The sequence below is a fragment of the Rhinolophus ferrumequinum genome, chromosome 8 (genome assembly GCF_004115265.2).
Source record: "Rhinolophus ferrumequinum isolate MPI-CBG mRhiFer1 chromosome 8, mRhiFer1_v1.p, whole genome shotgun sequence".
In the NCBI taxonomy this organism is placed as follows: Eukaryota; Metazoa; Chordata; class Mammalia; order Chiroptera; family Rhinolophidae; genus Rhinolophus; species Rhinolophus ferrumequinum.
Genome location: NC_046291.1, coordinates 78,062,309 through 78,082,478, shown reverse-complemented (window position 1 = coordinate 78,082,478; position 20,170 = coordinate 78,062,309). Strand labels below are relative to the sequence as shown.

Genomic DNA, 20,170 nt, shown 5'->3' with positions numbered 1-20,170 from the left:
TTTAAGTCACAACTGAAGTTTTAAATCAGAAAACACTTTTAGGCTGAGAGAGGACACAAAGAATGATGGATGGGAGATGTACTCATACATGCAAAAAAAGAAAGTTACACTTTCCCCATGTTTACAAACAATTCCCCTTATAAGATGAGGCTAGGATTTAATGCCGGCCTGTGAATTACTTTTTTAAATGGTGGGGGGAAAATAACAACAACACACACACACTAAAGAAAGAATAATATTTTATAACACATGAAATTTTTATGAAAATGAAAATCCAGAGTATATAAATGAAATTTTGCTGGAACAGACAACTTATTCATCTTCTTTTCATTTTTCTTTTCTTTTCTTTCTTTTTTTTAAATTAAAGTTTACAATTGGGGTGACAATTGTCAGTAAAGTTACATAGATTTCAGGTGCACAATTCTGTAATACATCATCTATATCTCACCTTATGTGTTTACCACCCAGAGTCAGTTCTCCTTCCATCACCATATATTTGACCCCATTTACCCTCTTCTAGAATCCTCCTCCTTCATTACCCTCTGGTAACCACTAAACTATTGTCTATTTTTATGAGTTTTTGTATCTTCTTTTGTTTGTCTTGTTCTTTTGTTGTTTTCAGTTTTATATGCTACATATTGATGAAATCATGTGGTTCTCTATTTTTGCTGTCTAACTTATCTCGCTTAGCATTATAATCTGAAGATCCATCCATGTTTTGCAAATGGTACTATTTCATCTTTTCTTGTGGCCAAATAGTATTCCATTGTGTATATATACCACAACTTCTTTATCCACTCATCTACTGAAGGACACTTTGGTTGTTTCCATCTCTTGGCCACCACAAATAAAGCTGCAATGAACATAGGAGAACAAATATCTTTACAAATAAATGTTTTCGGATTTTTTTGGTAGATACCCAGGAGAGGGATTGCTGGGTCATATGGTAATTCTATTCTTAATTTTTTGAGGAACCTCCACACTGCCTTCCATAGCGGCTGCACCAATCTGCATTCCCACCAACAGTGTATGAGGGTTCCTTTTTCTCCACAGCCTCTCCAACACTTGTTACTATTTGTCTTGTTGATGATAGCCATTCTGACTGGGGTGAAGTGATATCTCATTGTGGTTTTTATTTGCATTTATCTGGTTATTAGTGATGTTGAGCATTTTTTCATATGTCTATTTTCCATTTGTATGTTTTCTTTGGGGAAATGTTTCTTCAGGTCCTCTGCCCATTTTTGAATTGGATTGTTTGTTTTTTGTTGTTGAGTTGTATGAGTTTGTATATATATCCAAATATATTTTGGATATTAGCCCCGTATTGAAGGCATTCTTTACAAAAATCTTCTCTCATTTGGTTGGTTGCCTCTTTATTTTGTTGGATGGTTTCTTTTGCCGTGCAGAAGCTTTTTAGTTTGATATAGTCCCATTCATTTATTTTAGCTTTTACTTCCTTTGCCTTTGGAGTCAAATTCATAAAATGCTCTTTGACCTCAAGGTCCCTAAGTTTAGTACCTATGTTTTCTTCTATGCAGTTTATTGTTTCAGGTCTTAAGTTTAGGTATTTGATCCATTTCTATCTGACTGTTTCCACAATATAACAGCAAGAGTAAACAGTTACAACAGAGACATATGGCCCGTTAAAGCCTAAAATACTTACTATCTAGTCTTTCACAAAACAAGTTTGCTAATTCCTCTCCTAAACCATTACCATGGTCTGTATGTCACACTTTGATTGTGATGCCGGTTACAGAAACTAGTAAACTAAAGCAATTCCAAAATTCTTCATTCTTGCCCCAACCTTTCTCACTACACAGACCTCTATCACTATTTTAATTGATTTTGCCTTTAAGTGCATCTCAACTATACCATTCTCTCTGTTCTTATGACCATGTCCCAGATTTTGGCATCAGCTACATCCCAATCAGCTGAAGAAGCATCCCTACTAGTCTCCTACCTGCAGTCCTCTCTCTCTCTCCAAACTGTTCATTGCACAGATGGAGTTCAGTTTCTAGCATGCAAATCTGCTCTTTTCACTCCCTTGACCAACTGTTTTTAATGTTCTTCTCCTTCCCTTTGAGCAGCAGTCCTTAAGGAAGGATCAACATGCCCTGGGAACTTGTTAAAAACGTAAAATCTCAAACCACAGCCCAGACTTACTGAATCAGAGCTTTTGAGTAGAACCCAAAAATCTTAGCATTTCTCTGCCTTAGGTTCTTTATCTGTGAAACTTTGTTGCAATGAGGATTAGCAAGTGTCAGGTGCTATTATTATAATTCTTAATATTGTTATAATAAATGACTTAGCTAGACTCTATAGTTGACACAAATAAATAATATACACTCTAATACTCAAATGATTTTTATAATCCATTGCGTATACAAAACAGAGTTAGGAAAACATCAAATAACCCTACAAGCTCTAAGTGCTAACGAAGTTCTTACGGTGTTTACCATGAATATGGAAGAGGTAAAAAAATGAATTATGTAAAGATTTAAAATTGATATGTGGCTCTGAAGTGATAAGTCTCTCAGAAGGAAAATTTTTCCTGAAAATATTTGTGTAGATTAAGAGTGATATTTGTAAAACACTAATAAAACACTATACAAGTTTTATTACCTACCTTATTATTACAAAGTCATAATCATGAAGCCATTTTTATTTAATATTTAATCATGCAAGCCCTGATCTCAATGTCCAAACAAAAAAACTAACACATAGTTCAAAAAAAGGTTTATTATAAAAAAGTAGCTGCTGCTACTGTTTTTAATATACTCAACATTTATTCAATTAATATTACTATTCAAATAATATCTGTGCTTAGTGATAAAATATATTTAGATTAGATGGCTTTATAAATATAAATTAAGGCTTCAATTAAGGGGAAACCTACAATTTTGGTGTTCTTGCTCAATATAAAAGAGAAAAAACAACATGTGGATTTATATAACTTCTCTCTATGCTAAGGAAAAACATTCTTGTATGTATTTATTCAGTAGGTATCCATAAGTATCAGCTATATGTGATGAATTGCCAAAACACCAAATACAGCAAATGTAAGTTAAAGTACCCAGTTATCAGTCCAATTGATGGAATAGGGTGAAAACATATAAGTCTTCCAAAAGCGTATGGGGATAAAATATGATTATCTAACCAGTGTAAAAATGGTACACTTTATGTGAAATTCTAGTTCCAAACTTCCCAATATTTTATATTCAAATTTTTGTTGTCAGTCTCCTCACAATAAAACTACTATTACTTTGTGTCCTTTTGCTTTGCTCTAGACTTTCTTGCTTTATTTTTTTGGCGATGTCATGTGCCTAATACTACCTGCCTCATCTCCAATCTATCCCGTCCTCCATTTTATCTTCACTTTGATATCATAAATACATGCCTAACACATGAAATCCATATGTCACGCCTATAATTAGACATATTTCATGCCCACTCTCCTGCCACCCGGGCCCCCACTGCCAATAGCACAATATCCAAATGTGCTAGCCAAAACTGAGGGCTCCTGTGGAGAACAAAGTGGTGGGATGAGGCAGCTGAACCTTGAGCTGGTTGCTCTACCCTCCCTTCTGCTCTAACTGGAGCACCTCCGATTATTATTATTCCTGGACTAAATCCAACTTATCGTGTTATATTTCTCTCTTTAAAGTCAAAGTTGGATTTAATTTAGTAATGTTGGGTTTCAAATTAGGGTAGCCATACCTACATTTTGGTTATAGTTTATGTATGTATGTATGTATGTATGTATGTATGTGTGTATGTATTTATTATGGATTTGTATCCCTATCTGATATGGATTCCTGTCAGAGCTCAGATAGAACTCTGGTAGAACCAGAACTACATTATGTGTGTGTGTGTGTGTGAATGTACGTATCTCCTAAATAATACATATTCATATAGACAGATAACATTTTTGTTCTAAAAATAATATAGGATCATAAAAAGAGACACATAGATCCATGGACAAAATAGAGAGCTCAAAAATAAATTTACACATATAGGGTCGATAGATTTATGGCAAAGGGGCTAAGAATATAAAATGGAGAAAGAACAGGATAAATGGTGCTGGGGAAAATGCATACCCATACACAGAAGAATGAAACTGGGCCACTATTTTACATCATATAAAAAAAGTGAACTCAAATGGATTAAAGACTTGAATATGATCTGGGAAACCATAAAACTAGAAGAAAACATAGGTGGAAACATCTGTCTTGGTGATGATTTTTTAGATTTGACACCAAAAGCAAAGGCATCAAAAACAAAAAGCAACAAGAGGAACTACATCAAACTTAAAAATTTCTGTACAGAAAAGGAAATCATTTACAAAATGAAAAGACAACCTAGCAAACAGGAGAAAATATTTTCAAATAATGTATCTGATAAGAGGTTAACATATCCAAAATACGTATAAAAAATAATACAACTCAATAGCAAAAACAAACAACAATCAGATTCAGAAATGAGTAGAGGAGCTGATTAGACATATTTGCAAGGAAGACATACAGATGGCCAATAAATACATGAAAAGATGCTCAGCATCACTAATTTTCAGAGAAATGCAAATCAAAACCACAATGAGATATCATCTCACACCTGTTAAAATGGCTATCAGAAAGGCAAGAAATAACAAGTGTTGGAGAGGATATGGAGTAAAGGCCACTCTTGTGCACTGTTGGTGACAATACAAATTGATATAGCCACTATAGGAAACAGTATGGAGGTTCCTCAAAGAATTAAAAATAAAACTGTCATACAATCCAGCAATTCCACGTCTGGTATTTATCCAAAGAAAACAGATATACTAAATCAAAAAAAATATATATGTAGTCTCATGTACATTACAGATTTAATTACAATAGCCAAGACATGAAAACAACCTAAGTGTTCACCAACGGATGAATTGATAAAGAAAATATAATACACACACACAATACACACACACACACACACACACACACACACACTAGAATATTATTCAACAATATGAAAAAAAGGACATCTTGCCATTTGCAACAACATGGACTTGAGGTCATTATGCTAAGTAAAATAAGTCAGATTAACAAAGACAAATACCTCCTTATGATCTCACTTATATATGGAATCTAAAACAAAACTCAAATTGGTAGTTGCTAGAGAGGTATGGGGTAGGAGGGGTGGACAAAATGGATAAAGGGGGTCAAAAGATATAAACTTGCAGTGATAAAAATAAGTAAATCATGGGGATGTAATGTACAGCATGCTGACTATAATAAATAATACTGTATTAAATATTCAAAAGTCGTTAAGATACTAGATTTAAAAACAATTAATTAATCAATTAATTAAAAATAATATAAGAAAGAGTATGACATAATTTTCATTCAGATTTAGTGATTCTTTTGCTTCTTGGAAGGGCTTATGTTCATGTATTTGTTTCTGGAGGCAACTACAAAAGATCTCACGATTTGCTGACAATAATAACAAAACCCAAAACTATTAAATATGGAAAAATTATGTATGTATAGATGCATGTATTAAAGCTATTAATGACAGAATAGAAATGAACTAAACTCAAACTAAATATCCAAAAATAAATGAATAGTTGAGAACATTTTTGATAGTCATATGCTATGTGAAAATATGTAGTAATTAAAAATGAGATTTATGAGGTATCAGTAATAACAAGGGAGAATGCTAATGCTAAGTGTAAAAAGAAACATACAAAGTTAACAATAAAGTAATATTAAATTTGAAGAGATACAAAAGCTTTCTTAATTTAGAAGAGAATGAAACATGGACTGTGGAGTTGGTCACGCTCCTTGGAATTTTGGTGCTGGCTTTGATGAGCTTTATTACTCTGAGCTAGGTAATGTCACTTCCCTGAGCTTCAGTGTTCTCCTAGAAAGTGAGATTATCCTGTTAGATGGCTCTGATAATTTTGGAAAAAAGTAAAAACTAAATGGCACATAGTAGTTCATCAATAAATAGTGACAGGTTTTTGTTGTTGTTGTTTTTGTTGTGTGTGTGTGTGTGTGTGTATTGTATGTGATTGAACACCTCTATTGAAACAACTAGAAGAAAAACCATTGAAATGTTTGTTGCTTTGTGAGTGGGGAAAATGGGTGTATATTTACTCTGATTCCTGTTTTTCTGCATTACAGACCTTACCTGTTATAGGAAAATATTATTTTACAATACGGTATTAAATAAACTTTAAATATTCCTTTTCCTAGTATAACCACAGCTTTTATGCTCTTCACTGTGTCTATAAGCAGTGGTGTTAGATGGTAACCTGAGTGTGGACAGAATAGATTTGATGGTCTAGTCACCTGATTATATCTGCTTTCTCTTGATAGATCATGAGCGATCCTATTGCTCTTATTTATAGTTGTGATTCACACTTTTATTGGCATTGTCTTTAAACAAATAGGTCTGATATAGAAAATCATGATATTAATGCCATTACGAATTATTTGAATGTGATAAAAATGTATTCAAAATGTCTCAGAAAAGTAATATAACCTAAATTTCAACGAAAGGTGGCTAAGATAATAGGAATGCAACAATGGTTACTTTTTTAAAAAAATTATTTACTTATGTATATAAACACAAAGCACTGACAATGGGTGAGACACTGTTCTAAGAACTTTTCAGGTATTAACTTGTGTTTCAAATGTCCATATTTAATGACTATTAATCTCATGTTTACTCAAGCCTATGATGTAGATACAATGATTACCTTTAGTTTAAAGATGAGGAAACTGTGGCACAGAGAAGTTAAGTATCTGTGCAAAATCATACAATTAATAAATTGTAGGGCTGGGATTTGAGCCCAGGCATTTGGGCCCCAAAGTCCCTGCCATTAAATGTAAGCTCAGCTTCCTCGTACTACAAAAAATGTGAAAATGTAGTTTTAAAATATACACTATTGCTCTTTTATATTGCATATGTTTAAAAACGCTTTGATTTATTTCTTCTTAAATTCATATAACAACTTTAGGAACAAAAGAATCTAATGTAGATTTCCTTTTTTAGAAATTCTGCTTAAATGTCCAATAACCAAACTGGAAATGTACACATGATGAATGCTTACTTGTAAGAAAACTGGGGCTAAAACTTTTATTAATTTTCTACTTGGAGGATTAGATATCTTCAAAGAATAGTTCTAACCTTTATTTCTTTAATTTTTAAAATATATATTTCAATTTTATAACACTGAATGTCATGTATTTTAAAATTTATTAATATTATTTTTTCATGGACCTCACATTCATTCACTGGAAAACAAGGGTCTATTACTATTGGACTTCTGCTAATGCTGAACTTTGTCACCACTTTCATTGTAACTTTACCTTTGGTAATAAAATAGTCAATACATTCCTGCATCTTTAAAAAAAAAAAAATTCCCCTAACATTGGAAGTGTTACTTCATAGAAGCATATAAACAGGATGGATAATCTCAGTGATGTTTATAATGGAGAAAAGTATGATGTTCTCTGATCATTCTCAAAATTGGAAACTAAATTTTGTTTAGGAAAATGTAAGTTCTCCTTATAGGTGACATTCTCTAGAAGGATATAAAGACTAGAATATCTACCTTGAATCCTGGGAAGATATGTTAAATTAGATCCATACAGCAAAAATTTCCTTATTTTCAATTTTCAAGTTAAGTAAAGATGTCAAGAACATATTTCTCCAACCAAATTAATCATACTGAATGTCTCACTTCCATTCTGTATATATGAAAATGTCAAAAAGACTTCAAGGTATCAAGTTTCTTCCCATTCTATGAATTTGCTAGGGGCCAGGTCAATGTGGGAAATCAGACAGTCAGTTACTAAATGAAATCCATGGATCTTATTTTGAGGGAGGGGGATGATATAACACATAGATCCAAGCCATTTTTCATGGTCCAATTTATGTAAACTACTCTAACATAAAACTTCTACTTCCTACAAAATGCTGAACAGCCTGGGAGACAAAAATATATATGTATGTATTTTTGCCTTTTAAAAATTAAAACCAATCCCATCTTGTAAGTGCCTGTCTATGACTAGATACTCCTCCATGCTGAGGGAAGTTTTTTTAGAAAAAAAAAATATATATATATACATATATATATATATATATATATATATATATATATATATATATCCCCCCCCCCATTATAACAGTGGTATATTGCTGGTCAGAATCATGATTTCTTGCCTAATTTCAATTCAGCTAAATCCAATATATTTACTGAATGCCTATTAAGTGCAAACATGATTAAGCTATATTTCCTCCCTTTAATGCCCTCATGCTTTGCAGGTTTGTAGGATGAAAGGATAGGATGAAAGGAGTAAAGCAGTTAAGGGTGACAGGAAAGGATTAAAGTAATTGCCCACATAATCCAGGGTGTATACTAGAAACTCCCATGTGACAAAGAAGGATCAATTACATAAGAAAATTGAAACTGAGAAATTGAGTGTACCTGGGAAAAGAACTAGACTGAATCAGATTGTCAGAGAGAGGGGCGCAGACACTTTACAGATGAGGTCATTTTGATGGGAAAAAACAGTATCAAGGGAGAATGAAGACCAAATATCAAAGAAAAAGGATTGCCATGGAATTTATGGACCACAAATGTATTTTTAATCAACATAGGAGAAGATTATACGAATTCAAAATGAGGCTTGAAGTATGGTCCATAAGACCAGAAATGCCAATGAGGTGGAAGGTCTGCTTAAACTACATTGAAATTAGGAGAAAATAGACCCTCTGTAGGAAAGAGCTTGTCATCTGAGAATTATGTCTCAAATAAGCACACGTTAATGGTAAAGGGAACATCATTTGCATTGGAATGAGATTTCCATAGATTATTACACATGTCATAATGGGGAAGAGTCAGACAACAGTTATAAAAAGATGAGCTGATGTTGTACCAAATAGACCAGGTATCCCAGAAAAGAAAAATAAATGTGATACTTACTTAGAATTAAGAACATTTGGTGATGATTAATTGGAGGAAATGAAAGCACAAACCCACGATGAAGATTTCTATGGCACTAGCATGTGAAATCCATGGGGAGAGGTAGCAGACATGTTTGTGTGAACTCAGTTCTCTTCAAATGGATAAGCTTAAGTGGATAGTTTATGCTTTCTTACGGCACCACTCCTTTTCCTCCCATTATCCTGCCCAGCGACTACTTCGGGTGGGGGTTTAACATAAATGTATCCTTGGCATTCTCCGCTAATTTACTGATCATACTTAGATAAGATATTCCAATCCTGAAAACTTTCTAAAACTTCCCACAGTATCTTTCTATTGATATAAATGTGACTAAAAATCTGTGGACTTGGTGTAAAACCCTTAATTTCTAAGATTTCTCTATTTCTATAAGAAAGAAACAAAAAGGGAAAGAAAAATATTCTGAACTAATTAAAATAAAGGCTGGAACCACTCCCATTCTACAATATACATAAATATTAATAATTGTTAACTTACCAAAGTTATTTTATAATTCAAATATTATACGATTCAGGTGAAAATACCTTCTGGGTGGTTAATTCATGACAAGCACTTACCCTGTGGCTGACGACTAGGGTGGTATATCTGAAGGTCAAATGGCTGGGCACTGGTTTTCTGAATCACACTGACATTCTGCCCTGTCCACTTATTGGCTTTAGATAAGGTGTTGGTCCTCCAGTCAGTCCAATAGACCTCACTCCCATATAGAGACACAGCAAAGGGATGAGAAAGGTATTCATGGCCCCGGATGATTTCTATCATGCCTGTTCCATCATAGAGGGCTGAATATATAGCATCTGACCTACAGAAAGATAAATACATCATTTTTCAGCTGTTTATCAAAACTCATTCAAATAGTGTAGTGATGTGATCGTCTTACTTAGGTAAATGACAGAGAAATATTTTATAAAGTCTATTTTTATGGGCCTGTATCTAATTTGTAGGGAAAAAAAAGCCATCATAACAAAAAAAAACAAAAAGCCACCGCCAACTGCCAGAAAATCACCACCATTATAGTAAAAACGAAACAAAAATCACCGCCTATTTCAATGTGTGTATACATTTATACATGCATATTAGGACACATTTTGAATTTGTAAATATTATCTGAGGATGGTAACAGAAAATAGAGAAGAGATTATTTTTTAACCTGGCATCTGTCCAAACTATCCTTTTTTCAAAGTGGTCCACAGTCAGTCCATTAGGCCAAGCCCCTGTTTTCATGTCTTTGTAGACAGTTTTTCTCCCAGCACCACTCATAGAGGCAGATTCAATGCGAGGAAAATTGGCATCCCAATCTGTCCAGAAGAGAATTCTGAACAAAAAGAAAAAAAAATACTATTGTTTCAGCCATTCATTTCACAACTATTTACTGAATGCCTTCTATATGCTAGGCGCTGGGTAGGTAAACAATGGCAAGAGAAATGGCATATTACCTACCCTCATGGGGCTTACAGTCCAGAGGAGGAGACTAAATAAACACATGGATATAACTATAGCTTCTAAAATATTTTGAAGAAAAAGTTGTTAATAGACAAAATAGCAGGTGAGTGACCTACTTATAGAAGATGATCAAGGACAAAAGCATGAAGGTGATGTTTACACAGAATCTGAAAGATGAGGAGAGTAGTATAAAAAGCAAAATAAATAGCGGATACAAAGGCCCTAATGGAGACAGAAAAATATGAGCTATGGGGGGAACAGACATAAGGCCAATGAATCAAAAATATGGTGGAGGAAAGGGAAAGAAGATAAAGTTGAAAAGGGTTACCTTATGGGTCTTGTAAGATAAGGCGATTATTTGGTATTTTATTGCAAGTGAATAAGAGACATATTTAAGCAGGATAAAAACATGGTATCATATATAACTGGATTATAGTGAGGCGAGATTCTGGCTATGTCAGGTGGTTATTTTAAAGGACCAAAGGGATAGTGGTTTGGAGTATGCTGGTGGCAGTGAAGATAAGCAAATGGATTCAAGATACATTTTGGAGGGAACATTGCTAGGACTAGTTGATGACTGGATGTAGAGAATGAGGCAGAGAATGGAATCATAGGGACTGTCAGTTTCTTGTTTTAGTAAACTCAGAGTGAGGATAGTGAGAGGGCATGTGAGAAATCCACTAAGTGAAATGGGAAAAATGGAAAAAGAACAGATTTTAAGAGCTGATAATTGAGTATAGATGGGTGTGGATAGCAATCAATAATTTGGTTTTGATTTTTCATCTTGAGATTTCAAGACATCCAAAAGGAGACAGCCAGGAAGCTATAGTATGCCAGGGTGAAGTTCAGAGAAGAAGGCCGAGCTGGAGACATAATTTGGAAGTCATATGTATGTAGATGATAATTAGATTCAAATGGATGGAATAGATCATATGCCAGAGGATGTAGAAAAAAAATAAACAGCAACAGAAGAAAAGCATATACTTTGATATATATATAGACATGCAATTATTAAAACACACCTTTTTATATGTTAAAGATCATTACTTTTTTTAACAAGTGTTATTTGTAAATCTAGAAATTCATAGTGCATAAACAGTTCTACACAACAGGCATTAAATGCTACAAGTCATGCATTTGATTTTTAAGGCTATTAGGTAATGGATGGTTTATGTTTAATTGATAGGGGTCTACACTGTTGATGAATGTTTCAATAGTGATTACATAATGTAGTCACTCAACAATTTGGCAATTATTACAACAGCTAATATTTTTTGAATGTTTATTGTGTTCCATTGACTATTTTCAGCTTTATATAGATTATCTCATTTAATTGCCATTAGACCACAGCTAGTTATCCATGTTTTACAGATGAGAAAACGAGCTTAGAGAAGTTAAATTACTTGATCAGGGTTACATAGCTATCAAGTGGCAAAGAGATGGGGACCTAGAGAGCTTAATTTCTGTTTTCATGCTTTTAATATCTAACTTTAATGCCATGCCATTAAATAAAATAGCAAAGGGAAAGCATCTGGTACAGAAGTAGGTGCACGTTTAGTTGCCTTCTCGACTTTGGTATTAGATCCCAATGGATAGCATGGGATTAGGTATGGGAGAACACAAAGGACTGGAGATAAACCGACAGTCCAGTAAATTTTCTTATTTCTGAAAACATTTTGGTGACAAATGTTAAAATTATTGGTAAAAAATAAATTAAATATGTGTGTGTGTGTGTGTGTGTGTGTATACACACATATATACACACATATATACATATATATACATATATGTATATATATATCGCCATTTTTAATTCCTCAATTATTTTGAATAATCCTTTAGTATCGGGATTTGGTGGATTATCTTGGAAAATGAAACAATCCTCTGGAACAAAATTTAAAATCCAATTCAACCTATCTTCTTCTCCTTCTCCTTCTTCTTCTTCTTCTTCTTTTTCTTCTTAATGTATTATGTCTATTTAAGGAAATGTTGAATGATGTAAACTAAGCTTTCATCATGACTTCAATTTTTAAGACGTTTATAGTCTTTTACAGGACATAGGAATTACAAATATGGAGTAATTAGAAGATAATTCAAAACATTATATAATGAATTATGTGAGCTAAAAGAGAATGGTGGACAGTGAAGGATGATATTGACCTTCTTGATAGAATGAAAGTTCATAATTATTAAATAATTGTGTCAAAGTTGAATTGTGGCAATGTGGATGCTTTTGTGCCAAACTCGAAGCCAAGGTTGGGGTCTGCCCCACTCCACCATAATTAATCTCAGAATCCATTTTCTCTTCTGTAAACGAACAGCATAATGATCACACTTGTCAGGAACATGCGATGAAGTAATGCATATAACTAATTTCACTCATAGAATGGCTAGGACATAGAAAACATTTGTGTTTGTACAAGCATGCACACACACACATATTCATAGAGAGTATTTGTTAAAAGCAAAATTTCAGTCTTTACAAACTATTAAAGAAATGGGGGGGAGAAAAAGGAGAGAGAGAGAAAGAGAGAAAGAGAATGAAAATTATTGCTAATGACAATGTTTAAGTGTGAAAACAGCATATATGTATATATATATACATATATATACGTATATATGTATGTGAAGGTAGATTAGTTTTATAAAATAAGCATGAGTCAAAGGCATGAAAAAAGGATTTAGAGGAGTAGGTCAGAGGATTGGATTTATATTATAGAATGTCTCTCAAACAATGAGTTCATGTTAATTTTTTTTTGTTTGTTTGTTTTTTTGTTTAGTTTTATGGGTAGCTTTAGGAGTTTCCACATCTCTGGTGTCTGGTGGTGTCGGGAACATATACACAAAAGCAATATCCAAATTATTCATTGTTTAACCACAAAATATTTGAATAAATTAAGTAAATAGTTGGGAAAGAATAAAAATGAACATTTAATATATCATAGGGCAATGTGTTCATAATTTTTGAAGCTTTGTGATAGATAAGATGAAGTTTATTATATAATTCCTTTTATCCTGTATATTTGAAAAAATATATAATAAAACATTCAAAAGTGTGAATAAGTCAACATTAAACAAATAGATAAAAGTTTTCACAATGGACTAGAGGACATTCATAAAATCTCATTTTTGGAATGTTATTCTGAAAAGACTAATGTTTAATGATGAAATTGTTTTGTATGAAAACATACTACTTATCTAAAATATAAGCATAACATAATCTATAAGCTATATATAGACATAGATGTAGATATAGATAAAGATATAGATATAGATATATAATATGTTGCCAGTTAAAATGAAACAAAGGTTAATTAATAGAAAGTTGGTAGGCTATTCAGTTAAGTAGCTGAATGTTTTTCTTAAAAAGAATGAATATGAAATGAATTCTACGTCTCACTTCAAATTTACTTTTGGATGTGCACATCTTTTCACTGACACAAGCTGTCTGTCAGCTGCCCTTTAAACTTAGCATTAAGAAAATAAGATTTAAAATAGAAACAAAACCAACATAGCACAGTCAAATTAAATGTAATATACTGACAAACAAGGTAAAGTACAGAGATTTTCAGGTTTGAAAAAGATTAGTAAAAATAATCCCTGAAAACAAACAGTGAATTTGAGAGTCATAGGTACTCTGAGTATCCATGGATAAACCACCACCTGATCTAGACAAGTCTGTACTTCACGCTCTGGATTAATGACCCAAAGACTTCTGAAGCATTGTCATTTGCATGTATAACAAATGGAGATTTGGTGTCTCCCTTGTAACTTTCTACCTAGTTCTGCCTTGTGTGGTCATGGCAATTTCAATATACATATCAGCACCTCTGCAAATCTACATGCTCTGTATGTAAGTTTACAAAAATGGCACTGTGGACTCTCAAATAGATGCTTCCAGTGGACACAAAAAAAATCATATATATATATATATATATATATATATGATTATATATGATTATATATATATATATATATGATTATATATGATTATATATATATATGTAGTGGCTTGGGACGACTTGCAGCATTCTAAAATGAGTAATCCCTACATTTCTTCACTAAATATAGCTGCATTAAGCTGTTTCTTCTGTAGTGGTCACTGTGATCTTAATCTTTCACCAATTCAGGTGGGAAATTTACAATACTTTTTATAAAATACAATGTTCTAGAATCAGCTTCTCTGACAGTATTCTTAAACTTGCCAAAAGTCAGTTTACTATCAATTTTAAAAGTTGATTTCAAGGATCAATGTTTCATAAAATTCTAGGCAGTCTTTTGTATACTTCACGATGTGGTATTTTAAAAGAATCGTTTTTCCCACATTACTTTCTTTTTATGGTTAAAATGTATTAGCTTTTCAATGAATGCATTATTTTTTCAAATATACAAAGACTGAATATCCTTTCTTACAGGACATATGGAAATGTTCAGCCACGGTTGCTTTCAAAAAGGACACTACAGTGTACTGATTCTACAGTTCCTGCATTTATGGGTTAGCCTGTATCAGGCTGAAATTGGGTCAATAGACCATGAACAAATTATACCATTACAGGCATGAAAGGGCCATTATCATCTATCAGGTTAAGTTGCAGAAGGTGAAAATAAATGATTTTGACAAAAAAAAAGAGGTTACTGCTCTATAATTTTTAGGTCGGCTAAAACCAACAATGTCTTTATTAGTTTTGCTTAAGAACACTCCCAAATAAAATTAAAATTGTATTTAGATGTCTTATTAATCTTCACGATTACTATATGCTTTTACCAATTGCAACTGTTATAGCAGAGTCCAGTTATCATAACAAATGGAAACTAAATACCCTCAGTGGAGTAGGAAGATGCCACAGGCTGGCACAAGAATAAAAGCAACAAAAGTTCAAGAACTGAAGTGAGCATGGCCTGCTAGATTGTGAACTCCCTGGTGCTTGTTACTCCCTAATAATAAGCTTGATGGTTAGAGGAGATTCATGTACTCACTGAGGTCACCTTAGCAATAAGTGTATTCCCTAAAAGTGGAATGAAAGAAAAATGCCTCCTCCCTAATACTCCCAATTTACAATCTTGGTATACTGGGTCAAAACCACTTGGGATACTGGGTCACTTGGAATACTGGGTCAAAACCCAAAATGCCGAAAGGATGTAGCATGGTAGAAAATACGGTATGCTTTATAATGTGAAATGAAGGCCAGTGGATACTATACTTAGAAAGCAAAGTAGTCTATTTAAAACATTTCTTTTTGGTTATCTGTAAAATAGGTCACAAAGACCTAGATTGCTGTAGGAACTTCATGTGATGTAAACATGTTTTATGAGGCTAAGATTATAGCCTGTCTTTATCCTCAGCTGTGAGTGCAAACTATTTTTTTCATTTGTTATAAAAAAAAGTTTATAGTACTAACTGTTTTGTTTGTTTGTTGTTTTACTGTACAGTTCACTTTTTAAGGAGTACCCTTGATTTACTGTAAGTTACATGTAAACAAAGTCTATTCATACATAGTATAAATTACATTATTTAGCACAGTTATATATACCAAGAGCGTCTATTGAGCACAATTATGTATGCCAAGAGCAGTGAAAGATTTCCTAGGCTTGTAAGCAACTTTGCTTGCCATTGGAAAGCTTACAATTTAGATGGAAAGATAATTATATTTAGACAAACTATATTTCTCAAAAAATTATCCAGTGAATTTATCCTAATATAAAAATTTTCAAACTATGTTTAAATGTCTTTGGAACTCCTATTAATTTTATATCACAGTTCCGTGATATATTTCATGAGTAATTTGAGAAATAAGGGAAAAATCTTCCATTTCTTTCTGAATATGTGTAGTAAGTTGAGTTTAAATCAAATTAAATTAGTTTTCAATTTTGCTTTTCTTGTACTTAGCATTGCTATGCAGTTCAGTGTGTGTGTGTGTGTGTGTGTGTGTGTGTGTGTGTATGTGTGCTTAATTTTATTATGTTCTCAGCCTATCTCACTAAAGGTACAATGCTTAAAAATATCTATGTACTTTTTACCAAAATATCTAATAAACCTGAAAATATTTTAATATTCATATTGCATTTTAAAATTTAATTGATACAACTGGGCTTTTAATTAAAGGTATTTATATAAATTTCATATCTTAGTTCTTATGAATCCTCTGTAAGACATATTTAACAATAAAAATCCTATCATATAATAGCCCAACCTGTCAACCTTTCAATTCATTCCTAGTGATGCATGAATTAATACTGTCATCTGAACTTTGGTTATTGATGTGACACATACAAAAAATTTACAAATGTTATATCTTCACTCTTTGTTTAAATTTTATTGCTACTGTAGTTATCTTAATTACCCTCACAATATCATAATAGCCATTAATAACAAAAGGCATCAACTGTCTCAGAAACATTATCAGGTTTTCCCTGTTAATAAACAGGCTAGGTCTGTACTGGCTTTCAACTCTTTGGGGATATTTTACTTCTGAAGTTTCTTTATATTACTGAAATAGTCTATTTTCACGTAAGTGGTATTTGTGGGTTGTGTATCCTCTGTGTTTCTGTTTTCTTTGTCTCCTCTCAGGTTGGATGTAAACCAAACAAACAAAGATGAACAAGTTTATCCTAAGCATTGTCAGTTCAAAGCTATAGAAAAGGAAGTTTCAACTCCTAGCTTTACTGCTTTGTTTTGTCAAACCATTTTAAAAACTTTCATATACCTATTTTATTTGGCTTTTTCCCCTCTCTCTGTGGGCCAATTGTAATTTGGGAATCATTCACAGCTTTCCTATCATGTTAGTATACACGCTAAAACTATAACTTTCTCCAAAATATCACTTTCCTCTTTATAGAAAGTTTCTCACGCAGACAGCGTGCAGGGACAACTCAGGTAGAATTACTAGGTTAAAATTTCACCAGTTGTTACATTGAGGGTATGGCTTCTGTAGACAACAAACCTTTGGGGAATGTAAAGGGTCAGGATCAGCAATCTATAACCTTAGAAATAGTCTCTTTAAGAAAAGGGAATTTCTCATTAAACATAGCACATCTATTCCTGGTGAGTTTTCATTATAGGAGGTAATGAGTGAAATGGGCAAAGTATAAACTAGGTAAACTAGAGAACATACCCCCAGGCTGAAAGATACAGTTGCCAGATCTCTGTCATTGTTGCTGGATCTCCATACTTTATCAAAAACAGTCAGAGAGGCACAGCTTTATGCAAAATCTCTTACCATTTTAAGTATTGACAAATAATTCAAATACATTTAAAACTCTGTGGAAGGTAAAGCCAGTTTGGATCCCGGCTCTAGACAGTTTCCTTTGTCCCTTCAGTGTCTGTGTCTGAAGAGAGGAAAAGAAAAACAAACAAACTTCCCTATCTTTCAATGTCTGGGTTATTGGTCATAAAGAGGCACACAAGCCAGAGAGTGTGGCCAGGAAGCTGACTTAAACCCAGAACTCCCTTTTCTTTCTTCTGCATCTTTTTAACTCCCTCCTGGCTGACTCCCCACTCTCATTGTTGCTCCCTGGACATTGTGTTAGTTAAAGGTACAGAAGCAAAACATTTTTTTTTTCCTACTACCTTTTACACTTGACAATGGTTTTGGATTTTCAAAAGCATTATCAAGGAAATAATCAACGATAATAACAAAGTTTTCTCACATATATCAGTTATATATCTCCCACATATTTTCTATCTTCTCAAAGACAACCTCATTGTAATTATATCATTATGTCTAATTTACAAAAAAGAAAACTGAAATCTAAGGAAGATAGTACACTTGAGTAGGTTCTCAAGAAAATAAGTGACCACCTAGAAACCGGAACTCTCATTTTCTGGCTCCAAATCCAGGGTCTCTCTTCTGGTCTTTCAGAATGGAACACACAGGAACACAGCTGGGATAATGATCTGAGTTACTCAGCACCTGACCTTGTTTTCCAGCGTTATGTACCTTGTCTTTCAAATGTCCCAATAGTTAGCATCTCACCAATGGAGTCTCTCAAGCTTATTCTAATTTTCTTTTAAACTGACTCCAAGTACTTACAAAATAAATCAAAGGTGAGGTGGTTATCACCTGTGACTGTTTGGATTAAACACTGACCCTGTAGATTGCAACCATTAGATAAAATTACAGAATCTCTTTGGCAGGTCAAAGAGAAATTCATTAAATTACTGCTTCATAATAGAGCTGCAATAGTTTCCAATAGAGCCTGCTTAATGCCTGTATTTAGAAAAAAAAAATATCTCTATCCTCTAAAAGTACCAATGTAAAAATAACCAAACTTGTGTAATAAACTCATATATATCCAATCATAAATATATATCAATATAAATATGTATATATACATATATATATATCCCCTACACGTACCACATACACATATGTATACATACATATATACACAACTACATATATATGCATCCACACATATATGTATACATGTACAAAATAAACACTTTGACTCATATTTTATGAGATAATTAAATTCAATATTAATGTGGAAGATTTTTTTTGTTTGTTTTTAATGCCAAAGTGAATGTGTGGAAGGCAAACTTCTTTACCCATATCTTGGGTCCAAAGCAATGGCCCTGGGATGTTCCATGGCTCCTGCTATGAGTGTAGTTCTTAAGGAACCATCTAGTTTGGCTACTTCAATTTGGTCCAGATTGCTGTCTATCCAGTATATGTTGCCCGCTATCCAGTCAACGGTCAGTCCTTCTGGGGTGGCCAGGCCATGCTCCACAACCACTTCAATTGCACTGACACCTGTAAGAAAGGGGAAATCAACACTTGTACCCATTCAAAGGAATAGGCCTACTATTCGCAGGACAAAGGACTTAAACATTACGTTAACTCTGAGAGAGAGAGTACGAAAGTATTACCTGGCACAGGAGAAACTAAAAAGGCCCAAAATGTAGAAGTATTGATCTTTCTAAACAGAAATTTGAATCTCTTAGGTTCTTTCAGTGCCAGTAGAATAGAATTTTTAAACAACTCTGAGGCTAATAACAATGTTCAAGTTGCAAAAATGTTATTTCTTTTCTCTGACTTTTTTTTTTGGCAGAACAGGGATTTTCGGAATGATAATGATGTACAAGTTAGAAGTGGTGCAATTTAATTCAAATGCTGCTCTTCACTGATGGAATAAAGAGAAAAAAATCCACTGGAACAGTATTGTAACCAGTCAGCTCCCACTCTTTTTAGAAACATGATAGATAAGATAGCTTTTGCTGCATTTAACTATAACAAAGATAAGCCCCAAATCACATTCCCCTTACCTGCCACCCCAGGCCATGAGACTTGCAAAATGTAACTCATTTGCAAATAAGAGAAGAAGGCATTAGTGGTGTCTAAATAAAAATAAGCAATTTGGTAATGTCCACCGATATTCTTATTTATCCACTCCTTAGTTTCTTTCAGAATTAAAAAAAGATATACATATTTTTAAAACACCGCTTTCTCATAGGACAACTCTTCATAGTTCATGACATTACCAGTGATTATTATTTGACATTTTAACAGTGTTATTTTTACACAGTTAACCATCTATCTCATCCCATGGACCTAAATCCATCATTTGAAATCAACATCTTGAAATATGACATACATTCATCCATCATAACTACATTGTATGTTTAAATATTGCAATTTTTCCAAAATTGCATAGGTGATTTAAAAAGGAATTTAGAATTTTATAGAAATATCTGGCCCTTGAAATGCTACACAGATGTAA

The 20,170-nt window shown here is 33.2% G+C and overlaps 1 protein-coding gene across 1 annotated transcript in view; it reads right to left on the bottom strand.

Moving 5' to 3' along the window:
• LRP1B (LDL receptor related protein 1B) overlaps positions 1 to 20,170 on the bottom strand; it is a 1,793,989-nt gene that overhangs the window by 605,561 nt on the left and 1,168,258 nt on the right. Inside the window, exons 25-27 of the mRNA XM_033112843.1 lie at positions 18,999 to 19,203; positions 10,158 to 10,322; positions 9,565 to 9,809 (exon numbers count right to left, since the gene is read on the bottom strand). Coding sequence (XP_032968734.1) covers positions 9,565 to 9,809; positions 10,158 to 10,322; positions 18,999 to 19,203 — 615 coding nt within the window. The remainder of the gene's footprint in view (positions 1 to 9,564; positions 9,810 to 10,157; positions 10,323 to 18,998; positions 19,204 to 20,170) is intronic.